Below are 25,276 nucleotides of genomic sequence, written 5' to 3' on the forward strand. Positions count from 1 at the left end.
ATAGTCCTCGTCCTCTGGAAATGGATAAGAAGCTGGTTCGATAAAGGTGACTAAAAATCATAATATCATAGAAATACAACTTGGAAGCCCTTGAGGGGTTGCTGGCGTGCCCTCTGCCTCTGACACCCAGCAGATACCTCCTTCGCACCAGATCCTGTCTCAGGGCTTACTGACCCAGGGATAAGGCAGCTCTGCTCTCCAGTGTTACTGTAGGAGAGATGGAAAAAGCTCCTTGTTAGGGAGTGCGATTCCATGTGGGCTCTTTGCCTCTCTAGAGTTGTAGGAGGAGGGAAGGAAATGACTCCACATCAAGATGGCCTCGGAGCAGGAGGTTCCTGAAGGGGGGAAGCACAGTGGATGCTTGTGTTGGCTCTCACTGTCAGCTGCTGGACTACTGTTGCTTATGCAGTGAAATATTTGTAGTGCTTGATATTGCATACGTTTAGGATATGGTAGTGCTCCTAAATTATTGGTCTTTATCCCATTCCAACTGAAAGATTCGGGTAGAAGCAGGCCGGGAAGAAGCTAATGCATTGGTGTTTAAGTACTGCACTTTTGGGTTTTGTTTTCATTTTGTTTTTTTTCTCCTTTTCCTTGGCACTGAGCATCTGCTGTGCTTACCTTAGGTCAGGATTTTACTATCAAAATAGATTTTAATGCTAATTAACTTGGATTTGCTTTCTCACATTAAAAAAGAAGATGGGGGCAGTAATGAGTCATCCTGCTTTTATTATGTAACATTAAAAAAAAAAGATAACCTTTTTTGTTCTAAAAATAGATTGACTTTTTTAGTTCATGTTTTTATTGAAAGTCAAGTGTCACAGACATCTGAGAGAGGTTTAGGCCTTAAGTTTTGTCAGCTAAACATCTGAGAACATGAGCTTGTGAATGTATATTTTATGAGTTGCTTTCTGGGATTTCAGCTTGGCTTGGGTTGGAGAATGCACTTAAAGAAGTGGTATATTCCCAGGAGTGAAAAATTAGGTAGCTGAGATGCAAGTTTAACTGCCTGGGGAACCAAGATGATGTAGTGGCTGTGCACCAGTTTTAGAAATGTCAGTAATATTTTAAAGATAGACTTAAATACCTTGGTGTCTCGTCATCTAAATGCTTACCAAGTTATAGCCAAAATTCTGTATTTCTTAGTGTGCTTTCAGGATTATTCAAATTGGCTTTTGCTAGTCTAAGTGCACTTAAAATTTAGTGACTTTTTAGTAGTGATACAATACAGTCCATTCTGTTATTTTAACAGTTTGGATTTGCATCCTTAAGGAGTGAAATAAGGGAACGATTTAGATCAAGTTCCTGTAAGGCAATTATAAAAGTAGTTTGTCTGCACTAGGAAGAATGACTACAGATAGTTCACTGTCAAAACCTGAGGCTACATGAAAACATCTTCTAGGTCATGCTTTTGATTTGATACTATCATTAAAAACCTGGGCGAAGCACTAAGCTCAAACATGAGATAAAGCTCCTTAAAACTGCCAAGCTGTGAGTGCTCTGGTCAGAGTTCAGTGTTGTTAACAAATTGAAAAAGTGATAGGAAAACAAAAATACAGTTTATAACAATAATCATTGGTGTATGTGCAAGATATACCAAATGTACGTGACAAGAACAAGATGTAGGAAGTAAATCTTTAAATACAATTGCAAGACAAAAAGGCATTTCTCGGTGTGAGAATATTAATAGTAAAATTGCCAAGAGTGCCACTTGAATCTAGGTTTGTCATTCCAGGCAGGTGTTTGCCTTGTGAATAAAGGAACAATTGACCCTAATTTTGCCCATTCAGTTCTTTAAACTAAAAAAAAGTCAGAAGCTGAAGAACAGTGTCAGTTGCTTCCCAGTTATAGTTAACGCAGCTTAAAGGATACAGAAAGACATTTTCTTGAAAATCTGATTTTCATATTTGGATAATGTCTTAAAATGTCGTGGTTTTTTTTTTTTTTTTTTTTTTTTTGGTTTGGTTTGGTTTTTTTTTGTTTTGTTTTGTTTTGTTTTTTGAACAGCTGTAGTGGACAGCCCCTCAGTGAAATTTCTAAAATTTTGTGTAATTCCTTTACAGAACTGAAAGCCAGCAAAACGTTTTGTAGCCCTATTAAGAGAACTCCTGAGTGTTTAAAATAGCTGGTTGATGGAGTTTTTCTGTTATGGAACAACACTGACACCCAATGGTGGTCTTGTGCTACTATGGTCTTTTAAGGTGCTCTTTGCTTAATTGCTTCGAGTGTTCTCTCTTCTACTGAGGTGTTATCAAGTAAGAAAAATTTGAAAGCTTTCTGTGATTTCTTAATTTCCTTTGAAAACCTTATAGTTTTATGGCACAATTGTATAAATCTGCTTCTGTAGCAAAGATATGTAAGGAACATTCTGATTTTTTGCATAAACACAGTGAAAATAGCTGTATAAAATTTGCTATAAAACCCAAACGTTGATTTGTGTGGCTGGCACTGAATTAGAAGTGGTAGTGCAGTTTGTGTTTGATGATAATATCACAGTGATTCTGGAAGAGCTGGGAATCTGAAATGGAAAAATTTTATTCTATGTATTTATTAATAATAATGTTTCTTATTTTCTTCTTTTCTTAAAGCTTCTACTTAAAAAGATGTTAATTCTAGAGGTGGTAGAAGAAAATGACAGAGGATTTATAGAAAAAGGATGTGATAGAAAAAAGATGGAAGATTAAAGATTTGTATTTGTGCATGAGCTGTTAATTACAAAGAGAGAAAACGTGCTTTTCAAGAAAGCTACTCATGAAAAATAAATATTATTAGGAGAGTTATTTACCTGGTGGATTTAATTATAGAATAAGGCTCTCATTTAAACCTATATGTGTGTGTGTGTATACACGTGCGTGTTTGTCTGCAGATAAAGTGTTTAATCCAGCAGTATAGAGCAGACAAAAAATGTCTCTTTCTTTGATACCTCAAATTTCTTCAGTGTTTCAGACATAGGCAGTAGAGTAGTAGTACAGAAATCTGTCTATTCAGGCCACATCAGGTGTAATTTGTTCTTTATGAAGTAAAGAAGAGCATAAAGCGAGATAAGTAGAAGCATAGGCAAGATCTGTACTATGGTTATATCCCATAGCAGTGGGAAACACTGAAAAGGAGAATGCACACCTATGATGTACAAAAGTGGGTTATGGGTTATTAAATTGATGTTATACTTGATATGAAGGGGCAGTGGGAAAATAGCTCTGACTGTCACTGATGTAATTTTTTTTAGTGTATTACAAGGGAAGAATTACTGAAGTCTGTTTTTCATAGAAGCTTGTTGAGAACATTTTGACAGGAAAATTGCAGATTTGGATTTATATGTGAATGTTTGTGTAGAAAATGCTGATTCATTACTAATGGTTTTGTTTTAATGTCTCATTTGAGGGTGGGAATGCAGGTAGTTTATAGGAGATGTTTTTTCTGACAAAAAGCTGTTGCTAAGAGGATTGTGCTGCTTCATGTCTCAGATGAATGGAGCTGGAGTGGGGGGAGGAACAGGTAAGATCCCTCAGGTTTCAGCAAGCATAATGCAGAAGAATTACACTAGAAACATTTATTTTCCTTTCTCTTCTGATCTCCTTTCTCTTGAGAGTGCTTCACAAATAACCATCTCAACCATTTGTGGAAGCTCTATGCCCATTTGATTATAAACTGTGATTTTTTTTTTCTTCTAATTTGTATTGATGTTCCAAGGCCATAGAATCCCTGTGTGACTCCTGCAACACTACTTACTAAAGTTCCCTTGCAATCAATGTAGTTGTGTTCATAACTTCAATATGGAACTTTTAAGATAGTTTTAAAATGTGTAAGAAAGAAGTGTAGTGAGTACTTTATTTCTTGGGAACTAAAGGTACTTTTAGTGCATCTTAGTCTGGTTACCAGTGCTCATAGTGGGAGGTTATGTTGTGGAGTGTGTGTTGTTGGGGTTTTTTTGGTGTCATTGTAAGATGTCAGTGATAAGCCACTGGCTTGCTTTGGACTTGGAGAGTTTTGTGGAGCTTGGCTGCTGTTCAACCTATGCTTCTCGCCCATTTATATTATCTTTTATTTATTTTCTGTTTCACATTAAGCAGAAGTTTCACATTAAGCAGAATTCTGAAATGTTTGTTTACAGAAAGAAAAACAGGAAGTTTGTTGATTGTGGCAGCAGCATTTCTGTGCCAGATTGTTCCCAGTGTCTCCTTGATTTATAAAGGAAAGTTAGAGGAGACAGCTTGGCATGGAGGTGTGGAGAGCAAGAATTGACAGACGCTGCTTGTACAGCACAGCCAGGTAGATCTTGAGAACTGGAGGACTCATGTGCGCTTCCAGCAGTCTGATCTGGTTCATGGGTGGTTTGGGATTGCTTCCTACAGCTTGGCAATAGGAAATGTGTTAGATTAATGTAATAGGATCACACTGTAGGTCACCTTTTGTTATCTAAGGTCATGGCATTTTGCAAAATGGCCAGAACAGGTAATATAGATGATGTGAGGCACTTGAGTGACTATACTAGAGACACAGTGCTACAGGGTTGTTCTCTTTGACTCCAGAGCAGGTTGTTACTGTCTTTGGTTTTGTTCAGGGTCAGATTGGGTTTTTTCCTTCCTTGATCTAATATAGAGAACAAAGAATTGAGTGGCCTTACGCTGTAAAGGTCCTACCTTCAGCATATTGCATGCTCTCATTAAGAGCAGATAGAGAAAGGGACTCTGATTCCTTCAGAGTCTGGAAAAAGCTCAGATTTAATAATTCTTATCTTGTTGGGGGGAAGGATTATGCCATCTGAAGAGGTAGTTTTTTCTATTATAACTCCCTTTTCATACTTGAGCAAGGTAGATATATTTTTTTTCTGTAGAAATGCAATTATTTTAAAATAATTTCATAAAAGTACTTATTTTTTATTTTCTTAAATAATTTGTGGGCCTGTAGCAGGAAATACTCAAAGCTAAAACTTAGTTCTTATAGGAGACTGTACAAACAGGAGAAAATAAATTTATTTAAAATAAGTTTCTGTAAGTTTGTTAAGAACATATAAACATGTTTGGAGTACTCATTGCTATATGAAGTAGTCTGTATAAGAATGTTATTAAGGCAAAATGGAAAAGAGTGACTTGATATACACTGGTTTCAAGCTTCTGTTGAAGCAGGAGAAATCTGTGCTTTGGCTGAGTCTGGTGTACAATATCTCTTGGTTGCAGTTTGCTTCCTGGCCAATTTCTGACCATTTTTTACTAAATCTATAGTTTTGCATCCTATTGCACAGAAACAGCACCTGACACATTACTGGAAAGCCTCTTTTTTCTTTCTTTCTTTCTACTGAAGTTCTTTAGCAAAATTCAGCTGACAGAACTGTTGATTTGATCTTTTTTTTTCTTGAAAGTAATTTTGATCTGGATCTTTTGCATTTACCTAATTTATGTTTTCATGTCATAAGCATCTATAAAACCAAACCAACCAACCCCAAACTAGAAAATAACCCCCCTACATTGATATTCAGAGATTCTGATTTTTTGAAAACTCCTAAAATAACCAAGTGAGTCAGGTTTTTGCTAAAAAGCTCTGATGTTTGCTTAAATCAACCTAACAGATGTCCCCAGTGGTATTTCATGATTGGTGTCTCCCTGAGAGATTTGGCAGAGATTTTGGTGAGATAGGCAATATTTTTGCTTAGTGCTGTTGCTTAGATTAGCACAAGTCAAAAAGTAGTGGTCTTCTCCAGTGTGAGTTTCTCTTTATCCTTCTGTCTCAAAAGCTTTCCTAAATAACGAGACAAACTAAATGAAATTCATATATAAATTTATATATAAAAAGTTACAGACTAAAAGTTTTGACTAAACCAGAGTGCTATTTTGACAGTTGTGATTCAGTCTTCGCTTTGAGGTGCGAAAGAAAAACATGACTCAGCAGTGAATTTTGTAATAGCAGAATTCATCTTGTCCTATATAGAGAAAGTTTAATTGTAGGTCAAATTCTTGTTTACTCATTCTTTAAAAACATTTTTTTTTCTTGCTGGAAAATGATAGTGCTTATGTTGAGGTACTAGGCTTAAATAACTCTGTAAGAGAACTGCAGTGTCTTTAGCGTTAGTAGTATGAAGAATGACTTCATTTGCATTTGGAGCAGAAAAAGAGGAATTCTTCCGTGACTTAGCCAACAGTCTAAAACTCATCTTATGGATTTTGTAGTTCCCTCAGCCCCTGCTGTTCAACTTATGTTCAGTTTTATGCTGAAGACAGCAGAAGGTAAACTTGTAGAGTTTAAGATACTTCTCTTTCTAGGAAGTCTGTTGGTGTAATTAAGCCACAGTTGAAGCCTCGAGAGCGAGATAGTCTGTTGGGTGTATCTGTTTCCCCTGGCACAGAGTGGGAATTCTGTTCCATTTTACCTTCTGACTCCAGCTAATGAGATGTGCTAACGCACAGGAATTGCATAAATCTTCCCATATCATAGTACTGAAGCTTTGAGTTACTCAGCTGGGAAATCCTGTATTCCCATGCAAGCCAACACATCTTGCTGCCTTACTTTTTTCAAGCATCTGTATTTTATTAAAAAAATAGGATTGTTTCATTTTATGCTTATATATATATATATATGTGCTTTTTTTTTTCTGTCTGAAATGTTTTTACTGGCTTTTCTTCTTTTTGGTGATGGTGGGCTAGAGACTGGATTATATAGATGTGAACAGATAAATCCGAGCAAGTGTCTAGGTTAGAGCACAGCTGGGACCAGCAATTAGTCTGGGAGCACTGGCAGGACTGGAAAGGGCAATGTTAAAGTTACCAGGACTGGAATAAAAAAGATCTGTCAAGTGTACTTCTCTTCAAGTATTTTGCCTTGTTTGTACATTACACTGTGTGGATGTTATTTTCTTCAAAAAGTATTTTTAGAAGCACTCAGGAATATTTATTTTTAGTATTTTTAAGTGTATATTACTCTTTGTTTCTTAAGTCATTCTTTTATTATTTGGGAAATGGTGCTATCTTGGTGAGTAGTTATTTAAATGTTAAGGAAGAACTGTGTTCAGACTGGGTGTCTATCAATTATTTAATGGTTGCTGTGATGTATTTGAATAAAATGAAGAGCTGTGCAGAAGAGAGCAGTTTGCCAGCTACATAAAATTGAAAACTGGAACTGCAAATGGGTTAGAGTAGGCAAAATGAACAACAAATGTCACAGTTTCTGATCACTCAAGTTAAAATTATCCTTTTTTGAAGTGTTTTTTGAAGGTTAGAATAGATCAGCCCTTGAAAATGGATTTGGGTGATCAATTCAAAACAGTGTTCAGATTGTGAGAACAAATTTATTGTATACTTACAGAATTTTTGCAGAAAGATACTGATCCTGCTTTATCACCATCAGTGTCACAAACACTTTTTCCAAATGTGGTTTGGAGGAGAATTTTTATTCTTACTTAATACTTTTTGACATATTTGACTGTTCCTACACTGTAATGTACTTTCATTTTTACCAGTTTCTTTGTAGCACAGGCAACCAAAATATATTTTATAGGATGGCAATGATGTGTGCCCCAGCCCTTGAGGGAGTAACTGTACAGCCTTGCTCTTTCCAAATAGCAGTGGTTGTTCTTTGAGCAGGATAGGACTTGATTGTTTTGATTTGTTGTTTTTTTTTGTTTTTTTTGTTGTGGTTTTTTTTTTTTTTTTTTTCCTTGCAAATGCACGAGTGAAAATATGCTTCTTCCATCAAATAAAGGTCAAAGGGTTGATTTGAGACCAATCTTCCTGTAATTCAGGGGCTGGGCATGAGGAGCACAGTGTTTACCCTGTATATTATGGCTCTGATTACTTTGTAAATGCAATTTTTTTTTCATTTTTTAAAATTTTCTTCTCTTTTGAAATTATGAAAGAAGAAATACTTTTCTTAACCTCATTTCAGTGTAAGGAAACTGAGTACATTAAGTAATTTTTCAATTATTTTTGCACCTATACTTCATCAGTACAAAAGATAGGAACTAAAGACAATCTCATAGAAGAAATGTTTGTCTCATTGATACTTAATGTGATATTCTAATTTTGTTTTTCTTTAACAGGTATCTTTCAGATGAAGGAATTGAAGCTTGCTTAAGTTCATCTGAAAAAGTTAACACGAATGATATTATCCTAGTTGCCCTTAATGTAAGTTATGGTAGTGAAATTGTTTTTTCTGAGAAATCATGCTAAAAATGATAGATCTAATGGCTCAAGTTTGTGTGTTTAATTAAGTGTACTATTGTCTGTATCATTTATGTAAAGGACAGAGTACTTACCCCTCTCCTTGCCTGTATAAATTGTGAGTTTTATTTGGAAAGAGCAGCTATTCCAAACTGCAAAACCTGTAGGAGAAAAAATGGATAGATATAGCAGTAGGAAAATATTTTTTTGTTTATGAAATGCAAAACTAAAGTCAAACTACAAGCAGTAATACAACCAGAAGTGCTATGTAATGATATGAGTATGAAATTTTAGTGCAAGTTTGTTGGGATGAATAGAACACTTTGACTTCTGAATATAATATTCCTTAAAGCACATTCAGACTACATATCCAGTGTTGTCTACATATTCATGTAACTAAAACCTGGTTTTTCTTTCTTTACTGTAAAAATCTGGATTAGTAGTCGTAATTTTGGCAAAAAAACCCAAGGAATATACAAGATAGAGCAACATCTTTGAAGAAATCAACCATAATGATTTTAAGGATATGAGAAAAGTGTGCATGTGAATCCCTGATTTTTAGAATTCTGGTATTACATTGTTAGTAAACATTAATAAGTCTGCTGCCTTTCTTAATTCATGTATTTGTTACTTTATTTTAACGTATTTTATCAAATCCATACTCAGATATTTCATATGGTTTAATATAAACTTTGTAATAACTATATGTAGTTTCAAGAGGAAAACAATTTAGTCAAGTGCTTAAGAGAAAAAGTATTTTTCCTTGATGAAATTAGAAATAATAAAATAATGAATTTATGTAAGAGTCGTTGGGGATTATTTTGTCCACCCTCAAGATTCAACCACTTTTCAGACGTTTCAGATTGCAGACATTTTCAGATGGTACTCTGAAAGTGTCCCCTCTGCTTCTTTCACTTATTCTTTAGAGCAGGTGTTCAGTCACTCATATGCAGGCACCAATTCATGTAAGGATTATGAAAAGAATTAAAGTAAAATGATAATGCAAAGATCCAAAGAATGTAATACAGAACACGTAGAAGGCAAATGTTTGATTTCTGGGCCAGAACAGCACGCCCCATGTATTTGAGAATGCACTGCTGCTTTATAAAACCCAGATAAAATACTTGTGGGTTGCTGCGTATTACCTGCATGTAGTCATGTGCTGGAACAAGTACTGACTGTCATTTGTGCCTGTGTTGTTATTTCAGTTTTGTTTGATAGATAACAAAAAAAAAACCTAGAAATGTTGCACAAGTACTCGAAAGCAAGAATTAATAGCCTGTCTTTTTATCATTAAGTCAGTTGTTTGTGTGCTCAGAAGATTAACTTGTCTGTTGAGTAAGTAGAGAGTAGCAGTGTGTCTTTAATGGCCGGATAACAGTGAATTTATATCCCACTTCTTAAAAATTCTTTGTTGATTGCTAGAGGCATGTTTCAGGCAGAAGAAATCAAAAAGTCAGCTGACCTTTTTTTTACCTTTTTTGAATGTGTGTGTGTGAATCGCTTAAATAAGTATGAAGTAGACATAAATGTATCTTCAGTCCTTCATAAAAAATAAATGTTTTTATTTTGTCTAAGAACTTAAAAAGAATTTGTAGAAGTTGTGTCCCCTTCCCTCTGCTCTGATTGCAAAGCTTTAGACAAGGGCAAGTCCTGCCTGAGCAACCCAGTGACTTTCTGTGGTTGGGTGACTGCCTCAGTAGACAAGGGAGGGCTATAGATGTCATTTATCTGGATTTCTGTAAAGCCTTTGAGACAGTCCCTGATAATATCCTTCTAAACTGGAGAAAGATGGATTTAATGAATGGACTGTTAGAGGCATAAGTAAGTGGTTGGACAGTCCCATCCAGGTAGTGGTCAATGGCTGAGAGTCCCAATGGACATCAGTGATGAGTGGTATCCCTCAGAGATCTGCACTGGGACCAGTGTCACTATTTTCATTAATGATACAGATGAAGGGACCCAGAACACCCTCAGCAAATTTGCAGATGGCACCAAGCTGAGCAGTGAAGTTGACACACCTGAAGGACAAGATGCCATCCAGAGGGACCTGGACAAGCTCAAGATGTGGGCCCATGGGCATCTCATGAGGTTTAGCAAGACCAAGTGCAAAGTGCTACGCCTGAGTCGGGGCAAGCGCCAGTATCAACACAGGCTGAGGAATGACCAGATCCAGAGCAGCCCTGCTGAGAAGGACTTGGGGGTGCTGCTGGGCATGACCCAGACATGGGCACTCACAGTCCAAAAAGCCAAACGTGTCCTGGGCTGCATCCACAGCCCCGTGGGCAGCAGGGCCAGGGAGGGGATTCTGCTCCTCTGCTCCCCACTGGTGATACCCCACCTGCAGGGCTGCATCCAGCTCTAGGGTCCCCAGAGCAGGAAGGACATGGACCTGTGGGAGTGAGTCCAGAGGAGAGGACATCAAGATGATCAGTGAGATGGAGCACCTCTCTTGTGAGGAAAAGCTGGGAGAATTAGGATAGGTCAGCCTGGAAAAGAGGAAGGTTTAGGGGTGACCTGATTGTGGCCTTCCAGTGTCTGAAGGAAGCTTATGAGAAAGATAGAGAAAAAGACTTTTTACAAGGACAGTAGTGAAAAGATGTGGGGAAATGGCTTCAGTCTGAGAGTAGACTTAGGCTAGATATTAGGAGGAAATTCTATACCGTGTGGGTGGTGAGGCACTAGAAAGGATTACTCAGAGAAGTCATGGATGCCTCATCCCTGGAAGTGTTTAAGGGTGGGTTGGATGGGCTCTGACAATATGGTCTTAGTGGAAAGTGTACCCTGCCCATAGGAGGTGAGTTGGAACTACATCTTATTTGAGGTCCCTTTCAACCCAAACCATTCTATGATGATTCCATGATAGGGATATGGAACTGACAAGAACAGTTTATGGGAGCCTGTGTGCTGTTCAGAGACACACAACTGACAGATGAGTTTCCTCAGATGTGCTCAGATGGAAAAACTGAATGTGCTTCCTTATCATTACCTGGCTATCTTGTGCAACAGAGAGAGGATTGGACATTTATTCCCTCTAGAGATACTCAGTAAATATACTAAAAGTGCATTCTTATGATTTTTTTTTTCTGATTTGTAACATACCAGTGTTTCTCACTGAAAACCGGAATAAATCGTTTACAGTATTTCAGATACTAAAATACAGTCCTGCTCCATTCTAGATCCAAGTGTGAGAATAGTAGGTCATTGATATATATTAATGGCAAAATATTGTTCAGGTTCCTGTAGTAATTACATTTAGTGCATTTACTTTTGGGAGTTGTTTATGATCATAATAAAGTAAGGATTTATGCATATAAAAAGACACAAACTAAAAATACTTTTCTCTGAGTGCCAAGTGGAGAGCAAAAAAAGATGTTTCACCTCTATTAAACCTCACAGTTATGTTTAACCATTAAACATTGCATAGTCATTTGGTTTTGTCTATTTTAAGAGCATTTTAATCGGCATTGAAAATGCACTTACAACAAGAATATAATTTAAAAACAAAAAGATTTATTTTGTAAACTCTGAGGTTGTTGAATTTTTTATCACACACAGGAGTGGATTTCTGTAATAAATTTTTGTCATTATGGAAAAAATGTTATTCTTTTTCCTATTTTATGGGATTTTATTTTGTTTTTTTTTTTTTAAATGCATATTTTAAGTTAATATTTTCTTGTCTTCTGTAATCATTTCAGACAGATTTAAGAACGATTGGCAAGAAATTTCTCCCCAGTGACATCAATGGTGGAAAGGTGGAAAAGGTAGACAATATTTTTTACTTCACTTTTCTATATTTTGTGGTTTCTGTGATAGCTTTCTATGGCACATTAATTTGGTTTTGTCATTACTTCGCATACAAAGCCCCCTAATGTTTGAACATATTACAGTGTACATATATGAACATAAGCTGCATAGAAGAGGACTTTTTGGTTTTTATTTAACAACTTTGAAATTGCCGAACAATCCTGACAACTTCAGTTGTTGCTGAAAAGTCATTTAATTTGTTTGGTCTTGACCGATTGTATCAGAATTTCATTTTTCCCCTCATTATCCTGAGAGGGCAACAAAGCAGGTCAGAAATAAATCCAAGTAGCTGTTTGATTCTGATACACACAGTGATGCAAGTTAACGCTGTGTTACTTGCTGACATCCATGGCTATAGCTATGCACTTTTTGTAATTTTCCTGTGGCTGTGTATCCTACAGGTTATGTGGATAAAACATGTTAGATGTTTTATCCACACACTCTGTGCTAGAGGAGAGTATTGTACTTGAAACTTGGGTGTGCTAGATTTTAATGCATGTTGAGCGTTTAGGTAAAAATGAAGTTTGCCTCCTTCTGAATTCCCTTCCTGTTTTGTTCCTTACATGCCATTCAGAAAGTGGATAAGTGAAGGAATTTTATTTTAAACCTAGCAGTGGTTGTCACTTCAATTCTTTTTCACTTACTTTAAATATTGACAGTCTATCACTGATGTGAACGTTCTGGGAAAACATATTTCTTTACTGTTGAAATTCAGATAGTGGTAGGTTAAGGTGAATTTGTTTTAAGAAAGCGAGATTGATCGATGAGAGAGGCTGTTAAGAGCTGTTTGGATTTGTTTATTCTGTTGTCCAAATGGAGTGGTCACTGTTGCAAGCTCAGACTTCTACAGGAAAAAAAGCACAAACATTATTTCCATTTAAGCTCAGACTTCTACAGGAAAAAAAGCACAAACACTATTGCGATTTATGAAAAAGCACACTTGAGAGGGAGTCCATTGCAGGATCATAGATTTTAGCTAGGCAGCATATTAGTAAACTAACTTTATGGGAAGAGTTTTATTAGCTTTATCTATGTGCATTGATCTTTAGAAAATTATTCTAAAAAATCCTAAACCAGACACTTGGAAACCACTTCCTGGAGGATGATAATCCTTCAGGTTTTGGAAAGAATTACACAGAGAAATATCTGCTTGAGAAGGACTCCTATTTATAATTTTAGCTCAAGCTATTAGCTAGTATGCTGAATCCTTGCTTTCTTAACTGTAATATCCTTTTTTTTTGAGTAACAAAAAGCAAATCTGACTCCTTATTTTAAAAATAACTTTTTATGCATAAAAGCTGGTAGAGTCCTAGTATGAGACATGGTGTTTAACCAGTACTACTCAGAGCTGTCTCATTCACGCATTTTATATCTGTGTTTTGTATGGGTTTTAAATAAAATCAATATTACCAGCATTAACCACAAGATGGCCACATTTGCATAGGATTTGGGAAAACTGAATATTCCCATTTCTATCTAGATGAGTATATACTATAAAGATACCTTAAGTATTTTTGAAGGAATTGAAGTGCAAAGGCTATAAAGTTACAATGTATAGTTTAATAGCTGTTACATTTAAGGTGTTACTGGGTTTTTTTGAGAACTGTTGGTATGATGGGAATATTAACTGCAGGAGAACCATTCAGAAAGGGTTTAAGTTGTGATCTCAGAGTTACTTTATGAATACTGGCAAATTGATGGTAAGCAGTTGAAAACATAAGATGCCAGCAATTTAACTCCTGGCATTTAATTCTTGGCAAATGTTTCTCATATGCTTCCCAATTCCTGTTTAATTGTTTGTTTTGATTGTGAATTTTTTTTCTACTGCCTTTTTATTTTTTTCCAAAATTGTCAGATTTGTTGTTCACATTAAAACTGATCTGCATTTAAAAAAGCTTCTTTCAGTGACAGTGATTGCTACATCAGATCTTCTACTGCCAACATAGTAAAGCTATTGTGGTCCTATTCTCTTATTTATTAATTTCTCTTCTTTTTATATATACTTATCTACTGGCTATCTGCTCTCAGTTTGTGTTCTTCTGGCTATCTATTCTGTTTCTTCAAAGTTAGAAGCTGGTGAACTGTGCACTTTTTCATCTTTTCACTGTCATTTAGGAGCTAGAGATCAGTTGAGCAGCCACAGACAATTTTTTTTCAGAGAAATGAAAATGACTTACCTATAGCTGAAATGTGATAAATGGTTTAGGTGGTTGGTTTGGGCTTGGGTTTTTCAGGTGCTTTATTTTGATGTTTTTGTTTGTGGTACTTTGTTTTTGTTTGGTTGGTTTATGTTTGTTTGGGTTTTTTTAGTTATTAAGTTTATTTTTTGGTAACATGGATTGTGGCATGTGCAGTAGAGTATCCATTTTTATGTAATCAATAGAGAAGTGATGTCCCTTCAGTTTGTTACATTTAGATTGGGCCATTGTTCATAAAAACTATGTTTCTAGTTGGTGATTGCAAAACCAAATTTCCTCTTGATCTAAACAAATAGTCTTCTAAGCTGTTTTTTTTTTTTCTTTTTTTGTTTTGTTTTTTGTTTTTTTTTTGGTTTTTTTTTGGTTTTTTTTTGGTTTTTTTTGTTCTTTTCTTTTTTTTTTTGTTCTTTAGAAGACTTTGTCAGTGACACCCTACAATGCAATCTTTCTGGACTCCATACTATGGAGTGACAGTATCAGTGTTTTTGTTTGTTTGTCTCTTCAACTGTTTTCATTCGCTTTTATTTTAAAATTGGTATCTCAGAGATGTGCGAACCATCACAACTGTTTCCTTGAAAAAGCCATTTTTATCATGCTTTAGAACACATGAGTGATAGAAATTCAACATGACTGCCTGATCAAATTACATTTTCCTTTGCCTGGGGGCATCTGTCGGTGTGTCTAGATATTGCAGTGTGTTTGCTTAACAGTGCTAACAATTTTGTCTTTTCTGTTTGACTTATCTAGCTGGAAGGGCCATGTGTCCTGCAAATACAGAAAATTCGCAATGTTGCTGCACCAAAGGATAATGAAGAATCTCAGGCTGCTCCCAGAATGTTACGTTTACAGATGACTGATGGACACACAAGCTGCACAGCTATAGAATACAGCAGCATGTCAAAAATAAGGTGAACAACTTTCTTTTCCATGCTTTCCTTTGATACTTAAATGTTCTTGAAATAATGGAAGTGTCCTTAGCAATTTATGAAAAAATTGCTTGACAAAAGAGGCAATTCCTTCTTGGATTTGTATATAAAGGAGAAATTTAAATTCAGAATGCAAGGGTATATATAACTGTATTTCACAGTTCTGTTTATGCTGCACTACATAATGGAAGAAAATGGATTTTTGTAGCCATCTACTGTGTTGTAGTTTCACAACACACAGGATTTTGGGGGTGTGTGCAAACTTGGGCCAAATTCCCAGTTTTTAGTAGTAGCAGATCTTTTGCCTTACCTCTGTAGTAGGAGTGCCACAGGCTTGACACTGCCAAGCCAGTGCAACTAATGCTGCTTCACCATGGGCAGGCCTTTAACTTGGATATTTCTTCAGTTAAAAGTGAAGGGTAAGAGAGCTGATTACTGCTGGACATGGAGATGTTTTGTGTGTTTGATTATGGAGGTGCTAAATACAATCTCTCGTGTTTAGTCTGCAGAGTCATGGTGTGCTCTGCACTCTTCTAGTTCAGATAACCTTGGTTTAAAAAAATCTTTCTATCTTTCTCTGCTAGCTGTAACAGATATAGATATATACTTAATTTTTAAATATAATCTTTTACTGTTAAACTGTTCCTTCTGAGCAGGAGCCAGCTTGCAGTTTAGAGTGATGCTGTCAGAACATTTAATGATATTTTAATTTTAGCTTGAGCCAGCAGAACTTGGAATATCATATTACAATGTGAATATAAAGAGAGCAATAGAGGAAGGCAGACTCCTATGTTAGTAGTTTCTAGATCACAAAATGTTTAAAGATGAACGCCCAGTACAAGACATAATTTGAAAGCTTTTTGACAAAATCTCAAAAATGTTAGAGAACTCATCACTCTAGTAATGTTGTGAGCTCTTCTTTTTACAAACCATTTAGAGATTTAATTTTATGTGTTATATGTAATTCTTTCAGGTTTGATGTTGGGCTATTAAATCGCAATAATATGCTGTTTCAGTACATAATGTTACTTTAAATTAAAAATCACAATTTTCTTTTAAATTATAGGTTTTTCCTGACTATGGCTTCCATTTACCCCTTTCTCCTTACCTATTTTTTTTCTGTATTTCTTTCATGTCTATTTTATCTCGTTTTCTTTGCCTTTATCAGAACAGTCCAAAAATCCCTTAACATTGCTAAGGTTAAATCCACTAGTACTGTTATTGGCTGACTCCACTATGAATTTTCCTCATCATGTGGTATAGGCTTGTGATTGCACCAACAGCTTTAGCATATTTTAAAGAGATTATTGTCTCTCAGTTGAAAGGTTTTAACTGGCTGTGTCCTGTTTCTCACAAGGAGGAGCAGTTTCCAGATTGCACTGCTTGTCAGATCGTTCAATTACCTGTTGGAAATATATGATTCTTTTATGTTTCTGCTGTTTCTTTTCCTAGGATAGATTCATGTAAGAAGATAAGGTGGCTCCATGTGGGAGTTGATGACAGAAAGTATTCATATGTTTTCAAATTATAGAGTAGTTAGAGAAGCACTATGAGATGCTTCATTTTTTATATATTTATTATATAAAGTTATATATAAATATAGTTATTATATAAAGTACTGTCTAGTCCTAGACTTAGCAATGTGTAGAAAAGTTCCTTTATAACCGCTCTATGTGTATACTAAGTTCAATGTCTAAAAAAACAAAAGAAGAGATGATTAACTATTTGGAAATCCACTCTTAACTGTAAATATGAGGGGCCTGCCTCAAAGTCAGTTGTCTAAAAATATCATCTGATAGTCAAAACAAATCGTATCCTTAGTTTGGTATTATGAAATTGGATATTAACCAAACAGACAAGTTGCCAATATCCATCTCTGTTAGAATGTAATTTGCAGTATGGCATTTTTGAATGATGGGTGGGAAGTGTTCCAATAAAGCTATTGAAAAGTACTGTGCTTTTTAATGCTAATTTTTTATTATGGCATATGAAAATGTTGGAATTATTATAAGAGTAGGTTTTTTATGTTTCTTTGTGGCAGAATATTAATAAGTGTATTTGAATTGTTTGACTTTGTTTCTACCTCTAGCCTGAACACTCCACCTGGAACAAAAATTAAGCTTTCAGGAATTGTTGAAGTGAGAAATGGATTCTTGCTGTTGGATGACAGTAACACAGCAGTTCTTGGAGGTGAAGTGGAGCATCTTATAGAAAAGTGGGAATTACAAAGGGTGAGGTAACACCACTGGAAATGCTTATCTTACGAGTTGCATATTACATTTAAAAATGCCAAGCTTATTCTGTTGACTGTGAACTTTTGTATAATAAGCTTTTAGAATTGTACTGTCCCAGTAGTTTTAGGGCTGCAGCTGAATGTATTTAAGTAGTTCTTATGAATAATGTTGCAAATTAAAAAAATTACAAGTGATCTTTGCATAGGGACTGACTTTCTGCATGGATTGAAAACATTCATCAAATGTATTAAATTTATTTTGGTAAGCAGTCATGGGTGGTTGCTTTCTTAAACAGTGTGTTTGGTACCAAAACACTAATGGAGTTCTGCCTTTTACAGTTACTGTTTGCAGACTGGTTTTTTTGAGGCAAAAATAATAGAATAAATGTACAGAAAGCACTGAAGTTGGTTACCTTTGGTATGATCCCTTCCACATTTCATCAGTACTTTAGATAAATTGTGGTTACAAAGTCAAATTGGAGATTTAAAATTCTTCCAACATAGCATAGATATGTGTAAGCTCCTTTACTTTGGTTTCTGTCCCAGTAGAACAAAAGTGGCTGCAGGAATATTTTTCATACATTTTCTCACAAACACGTGGAAGTTCCTAGGGTAGGAGTTGTGACCATACTACCATTAGTTGCAAATACTTGCCAGATTAACTATGGCTACTACAATCACACACATTTCTGTATTTTTACATCTACATCTCTGAAACAGAGTAGCTGCTTATGAACATGATGGTTAGTCCTGTATGAAGTACTCATTATATTGTTGCTCTTGCAAAGCTGGACTCAGTAATTTTTTGTTAGAACTAACCTCCTTTGGTGTTTAGTTGTGCTTAATAGATTTTGGCAAACTTAATGTGAATTTTGGCTAAAATTGATTTGAATCTTAGAGTTTCATATTCTAGTAGATTCTGTTGGCATCCTTCAGTTTTTATAGCTAAAAATAAGGGTTTTTTTAGAACACAAAAGCATTCCTGGTTTAAAATAAAGTTTTCAAAATAAAAAAGGTTCTGGGGCCAACAGCAGAAACATCCCATATTATGATTTTTATTCTTACTTAGTATTGTGAGAAAGAACTTGTGAGTTCTTTCTTCAGTTAAAAAACACTGCGTTTTAAGTTAGGTGGAGCAGAAGAGAGAACATAGAGCTAACACGTTCTTAAGAATGCTGTGCAATTCACAAGACAAGAATAGAACTGGTTTGCTTTCTTGGTGATATTTTGGACAGTCTGTTTTTGTATTTTTTCGACCTGGACTTCAACAGATATTTTTTGCTTTATAATTAATAATTAGTTTTTGAAATCAGCATCAAGAAAAAACTTGGAACAGGCTCTATTTACATAAATAACAAAAGCCAAGTATTTAATAACGAAAGGTGTGCTGCTGACTCCAACTTGCAGCAGTTGTTAGCCACCCCTCTTAGCTGCGTACAATACGTTCAACAGAGTGGTAGCTGTTGCTGATTTGCTCAGGTAAGATACAGAAAGTTAACTATTGCCTGCTGCTATCCTCTCAGTGCTCTGGTTCTCAAATTTTTGGAGTTTGCCAGAGTATTGTTTTCTTTTTCTTGTTGACCAGCTCACAACACATGACTGTGGCCATGTCAGAAAAGCTGTGGGTGACAAGGAATCACTTTGGACAGGTGAACCATGACCACTGGAAATTGTAGTTCCAGTTCTATATCCAGACTGACAGCTAGACAGATAGGGCTCAAACAAATCTGTAGAAGCCAGATGCTACATGGTAGTTCATAGCAGTTTCCCTATGAACTTGATGCTTCTATCCTGTTCAGAAAGGTTTGTAGAAGAGTACAGCTGACAAATAAGCATAATTGCTAAAATATCTGAGAGCTGATAAGGACACTGCTACTCCTTGTCTAATCTTGCCTAAGTTTAAATAAAATGCCGAATTGTGTTTGCATAAAAAATAAATTTATTTGTGTAGCTATTTCAAATTACTTGTTTTGAAGCTAGTTTTTTTTTATTTTTGAAGGCAGTTTTATATTTTCTCTCCAGTAGAAAGTCTGAGATGTGTTAATTTGGCTTCCTGTGTAGATGATGAAATAAGGGGGTTAAGGGGGTTTTATACTTAGTATAACGGTGTTATTAAGGCAAGTAGCATTATGAAACTTCAGAATAAAAGTTGGTTATCCTGTCTTAAGGTATTGCCCTTGCACCTACTTGTTAGCTTTTCCTTGTGCCGTTGTATTATTGTTTTGTTCCATTCAGAACAGTGTTTGGAATTGCTTTCAGGAGCAATCAAGTTTTAGTTATAAAAGACTCATACTGCAGTGTAGCATATGTGGAGTGAATGCAGTATTACCACATTGCATGAGAAATAAATGTGCTCTTCCTTGTAGCATTCAATTTTATCATAAGGTGAATTCTTGCCTGAAAATTTCAGGTCTTTTATGTGTCTCTATTTAAGTGGCAGTAAATAAGTAAGGAAGGAGTAAATGAGACTGTTACTGTGAGATTTTTTTTTTCTAGACTATTTGGAAATATAAGGTAAAGTGTCATTGACATTTTTAGGAAAAAATACAGTTCCAAATAATTATTACTTTGTGGTGTTCCTCACATTCTGATGGTCACTGGTGATCCAAACATGAAGGATCAGTATCTGCAAGGTACTGCTTGTACCCTTCTTAAGAGGGAGAAGTTCTTTGTACTGCTATTAAACAAAACACAAGACAATATGTATTTGAAGTCCGAAGCAAATCTTCTGAAATGATTGATGAGACTGTTTGGTAGGCTCTTAAATTTTTAACGCTTAGAATTACCGGTCATCTAAAAGTGAAGCTCTCTAGTGTACTTAAAGGTTTTTTCTGTTTTGATGAAGGTGAGACTAAATATTGAGATTACCTCATGGGAAAAGGGAATAGTTTTATGTATACTTCAAAGTACATCTACAAAGAAAGGTGAGGGTACAATAGTACATACTATCTAGCAATCTTATATTGTAATCTTTAGTTTCTTAAGAGATTCTCTAGGAAATATGTTTTTAGTGTCGTGGTGCAAATAGAGCAACAGGGTAAAAGAAATACACTAAATGTATTTATAGTACAGTTTATTGTAACTGATAGTTACTGCTGGGCTATGAGGAGGTTTAATTGTAAGTTAAAAAAGATTGCTTGTGTTGCTGGTTTGCTTTTTATTCGGTGCAGTGTGAAATTTGGTTTCTAAAGCAGCTGCTCTTGCTTCTCAGCAGAGTGCTCCTTGAGAAGAAGGTATCAGGGCTCTTATTTACCATTAGATCATTAGAATTCTTTCATTATGATAACAGTTTTATGCAATAATTTTTTATGATTCAAAATTCATGTAGCTAAATGTTGGTAAAAGTGGCAGTCAGTTTTTAAGGGTTTTTTTTTTTTTGCCATTTGCCCAGTTGCACATTTGAGCAGTAGATTGGAACAATCTTTTTTTTTTCTATGTGATTTCTTGATTCTGCTTTGGGAAAGAAAAAAAAAAAGTGGGAATTCACCATGCTCTTTCTTATTATAGGACATGAGAAATTAATCTGATGTTTGAGTTCTTGTCTAGCATATAAGTATTTTTTTAATTATACTTTGTTTCAGTGTGGGAGTTCATTCCAAAATTGCCTGCATTTCGCTATGTACAAACAAATAAGCAAAAAATAGAAATGCTAGAATAAGCGCAGGGTTTATTGCACCTGGAGTGCCTGTTCTGGGGAAGTGAAGTGGCTTGGCCATGTTATACTGTGCTTCAGTTAATAGGTACAGGGAAGTGTGAGCATGCTGCAGTGATCAGCCCTTGGTTAGCTCATATTTCTAAGGCAGCATTTTAAGTGAACTGATTGAAACTAAAGGAGAAAAATTTTATGATTTCTGCACTTCTAAGTGCTTTTTTGAATCATTTATTGAATACTTTATCAGTGTTTTTTGCTCCAAGGCATGAGAAAAAAGATAGGTTTCTTTTTTCAACCTTGAAAGGAATTAATAACTATAAATGATTTAAAAAACAGTCTTTGGCTCCTGATTAAAAGTAGTTAACATGAAAGGAGCGGACAAAAAGTTTTCGTTTGGATATGTATTAGCCAAATTAATCTATTGCTTAGTTTAAGAAATTTTCTGATAACATAGTGGCTTACAGCTTATTCGTGTTTATACTCCATTTCTCACATGATGGATTCCAACCAATTCTACATCGGGGCAATAAATATATAGGTAAATGTCAGATATAGCCTTAAGTAATTAGGCTGTCTCTGACAACAGAGAGTGTATGTAGTCATGCATGAATGTCCATTGGGCGAAAAGGACAGTAAGAAATGAAGATGATAAAAGAGATATGTTATAGAAAATGCAATTTTGGTGCATTTTAACAGCAGTAAGGACCTGTTCTTTTTTTTTTTTTTTTTTTTTTTTTTTTTTTTTTTTTTTTTTTTTTTTTTTTTCCTTAGTAGCACAGCATTTTGTTTCCAGCAGTGGCAAAAAGGAGATTGTTTTTAGGGCGAGATCACAGCCTGAGCACTTATAGCCTTGGCATACAGAATTGCTGTATTATATCAGGGGATGCGATTCTGATTGAATCTTTCTCTGTTTGCTTATGCATGGGATCATGAATTTCACAGAACGGTTGAGGGTGGAGGTCATCTGGCTCAGTCCAGGCTACCTAGAGCCAGTTGTCCAGGCCAATGTCCTGACAGCTTTTGAGAATCTCAAAGGATGGGGATTCCCCAGACTTCCTGTGTCAGTCACCTCCCAGTCAAAAAAGTGTTTGAGATGGAGGGAATCTCCATCTGTTTTCTGCCCACTGTCTTTGTCATCTTACTGGGCACCATTGAAAAGACCCTGTCTCCATTGTGCAGATTGATAAGATCCCCCTGATAAGATCTTCCCTTCTCTAGGCTGAATTGATCCAATCCCTTTTTAAGGTGCTATGTGCCTTTACAATCTATTGCAGCAAGTTGATTGTACATTGTATGAAGAAACATCTGCTGCCTATTTGTGTGCTGCTTTGTTCTGTTAGTGTAGATTTTGGTATATAACTGAATTTTCTACATCTGCTCTATGTATTATTAGTGATTATGCAAAATTCCATAGTTTTATTTGTTTCTATGCCTCTCCTCCAACCCTGTTCTTAACTTAGGTGACCCAAGATTTAAAAATAATAATTTATTTTCTACTTAAAATATCCATCTTCAAGTTTCATGTACTTTCTGAAATAGAGACATTTATCATAGAATCTGGTTTCTGTTTGCAATTTATTAATTATCAATTTTCTTTTACAGAGTTTGGCAAAACATAATAGGAGTAACATAGGAACAGAAGGTGGCCCTCCTCCTTTTGTACCTTTTGGGCAGGTATAGTGTACTTCTCTTTGCCACTTCATAAAAGTACCTTTATTATGATATCTAGGTACCTTGTTCCAGTTAGGCAAAGGCAATCAAAACACCTTAGATCTTGGTAAGTTGGATATAAAAAATGTGCGTGTTAAAGAAATCCCCAAAACTGTGTTGAAACTGTCTCTTTGTTGTGCCAGTTTCCAGTAATGTTTTTTCCTCTCAAGTTCAAGCTTAATATTTAGTGTGTGGAGCCTTTGATTTTGCTGGTCAGATCATGTAGGTACTAATGCAGTCTCTTCTTAAATGCCAAAGAATTTGGCAAGGATCAGCAAATTTCCTAGAATTGTCATGATTACTTCACAATGTCTTAGCTACATTATCATATTCTTTATCTGAGGTCTGCTACTCTAATGGAATAAAACTTGGGCACATCTTTTTTCAAACGAGATTGGGCAGAAAAGTTAATTAAAAATTTCTTTTACATTTTCAGAAATGTGCATCTTACGTGCAAGTGGATAGCAGAGACCTTGATCGCAGAAAGACTCTGCAAATGACAAATACTGTAAAAACTGTTGCGGACAACGATGAATTTGAAAAGCAGAGAACAGCTGCTATTGCAGAAGTAGCAAAGAGCAAAGAGGTTAGCATGTGTTGCAGCATTTTACTTACTGTGATTGATCATTTCTTGTTAAGTGTTTCTTAAATGACAAATGTTTTCTGATACTTGCCTGCTTATAATTCTACTCCTGTATCTTTAAAAAGATAAATCAGAGTCCTTTTGAATTGATGGTGCTGTTCTTATTTTAATAAAGCTAATTGTATCATAATGTTTTATTGTAGATATGATTTTGCTACCACTACTAAAAAATGAGGGGTTTATAATTTTGCTAATAAGATTTAAGTAATAGATGAAGGCTATCAATTTTCATCTGCTATTTTTAATTCTTAAAACCTCCATGATTCCCTGAACTCAGTCTGAAAAAAATAGCTAGGAAATTTAGTTCTAATGTGTCAAGTTTTTATATTCTCCTTTGGCCTTCTTTATAATTTATTTCTAAAACTGATTAGCAAGTTGTAACAGCTAGAATTATATACCCTTTTTACAGCCTCATTTGGGCACAGGGGGAAAAATTGCTAACGAATAAATTCATGTTTGTCTGTGTGTGTGTGTAAATTAGTGCTTTATTTGTTGACTCAGAGCATAATCAAAAAAAACCCCAAAAAACTGCTGCAACAAAAGTACTGCACTTTTTCTACTAGCTAAATGTTGGGGCTTATTTTCATTATTTCTGTTTGCTGAAATGGTATTTTGTGCTTATCTAAAGACCAAGACATTTGGAGGAGGTGGTGGTAGTAACAGAAGCAATCTCAGCGTGAGTGCTGGAGGGAATCGAAACAGGGAACTGTTCCAGAAAGAGAAGATAGCAAAACCAGAGGGGAAGAATGAAGGTGTCTACCGAGAACTGGTAAGATGGAAGACTTTAATGGAGTCTTAAATGGGTAATAATAAAAACAAACCCCCAGATATAACAAGACTAAAATCAAAGTAACTTGAGGAATGACGACTTTCCTTTCAATTAATTTGAGGTCTGCTTAGAATACTTATGGTGCTTTTGTACCTTACTGAGATAGTTAAGAGTTTCACTGTGATTCTGGGCTAAACATTTATTCAGCAAAATTTAAATATGTGTCTTAGATGGTAGATTCCATTCACTTTGGGGTTTTGTGGGTTTTTTTGTAGGGTCTCGATGTGGCTGTTTTTGAATCTGTAGACAGAGTATTATATTCATGGGGTTCAAGTTAAGAATGTTTTTGATTGCAGCTGTTGAAGTCGATGGGTAACTGATATGATTTTGGTGCAGGTGCAATGTTATTTTCTGTACTTAATTCTGTACTTGTGATTCCTATTTTGACGTTCTGTCATCATGCTCTATACAGTTTGGAATAACGGAGCCTGCGTTTCTGCAGAAGTAAATTACATTTCTTTGCTTTCTTGTGTAAAACCTCTAGCCAATTACATTTTCTCTGTATTTTAAAAAGTAACTGGGTTTTGCATTGTCTGCAAGTTGTGAAAGAGTTCAAACTGGAACAGATGGCTAGTTTTGATGCTCATATTATTTTGAGATATTTCTTTTAGTTTTCATATAGACCAAGAGAATTTGTGCTTGAAAGCCTGTAGTAGTAGAACTGAAAACTAATGAATAAAAACCATACTACTAGTAAAAAAATCCCTTGATGAGCTGGCTCTTTTGAGATTGTATGCAAAGATTTTATATAAAACTTAAATATTTATAATAAATAAAACAAGAAATATTGTTTCAATTAAAATTAAATAAAAATTAATGTAAAATCTTGTGGGTTTATAGTGTGTTGTATTTATTACTTCTGTGTGTACCTTTATTACAGGTTGATGAAAAGGCTCTAAAACACATAACAGAGATGGGTTTCAGCAAAGAAGCAGCAAGACAGGCACTTATGGATAACAGTAACAGCCTAGAGGCAGCATTAAATTTTCTTCTGAACAACAGTAAACAGAAACCCATTCAGGGACCACCACCTAGAGGTAAAGCTTGCAAAGAGGTGCTTTAAGCTGTTTACATGCCAAAGAATTTGTGTATGGTGGATTACTAATGTAGTTATAGAAGGGCATATTT

At 35.4% G+C, this 25,276-nt stretch overlaps 1 protein-coding gene across 4 annotated transcripts in view; it reads left to right on the forward strand.

Moving 5' to 3' along the window:
- Positions 1–25,276, forward strand: part of TDRD3 (tudor domain containing 3) — a 93,838-nt gene that overhangs the window by 34,112 nt on the left and 34,450 nt on the right. For 3 of the 4 annotated variants that reach the window (XM_066313367.1, XM_066313365.1, XM_066313366.1), the window contains exons 2-9: positions 8,030–8,114; positions 11,849–11,914; positions 14,903–15,063; positions 17,171–17,312; positions 22,569–22,640; positions 23,113–23,262; positions 23,948–24,088; positions 25,029–25,185. In XM_066313367.1, coding sequence (XP_066169464.1) covers positions 8,030–8,114; positions 11,849–11,914; positions 14,903–15,063; positions 17,171–17,312; positions 22,569–22,640; positions 23,113–23,262; positions 23,948–24,088; positions 25,029–25,185 — 974 coding nt within the window. Of the gene's footprint in view, positions 1–8,028; positions 8,115–11,848; positions 11,915–14,902; positions 15,064–17,170; positions 17,313–22,568; positions 22,641–23,112; positions 23,263–23,947; positions 24,089–25,028; positions 25,186–25,276 lie in introns of those variants that run through there. The other variant, XM_066313368.1, reaches the window with a different exon arrangement.

The sequence above is a fragment of the Sylvia atricapilla genome, chromosome 2 (assembly GCF_009819655.1).
Source record: "Sylvia atricapilla isolate bSylAtr1 chromosome 2, bSylAtr1.pri, whole genome shotgun sequence".
In the NCBI taxonomy this organism is placed as follows: domain Eukaryota; kingdom Metazoa; phylum Chordata; class Aves; order Passeriformes; family Sylviidae; genus Sylvia; species Sylvia atricapilla.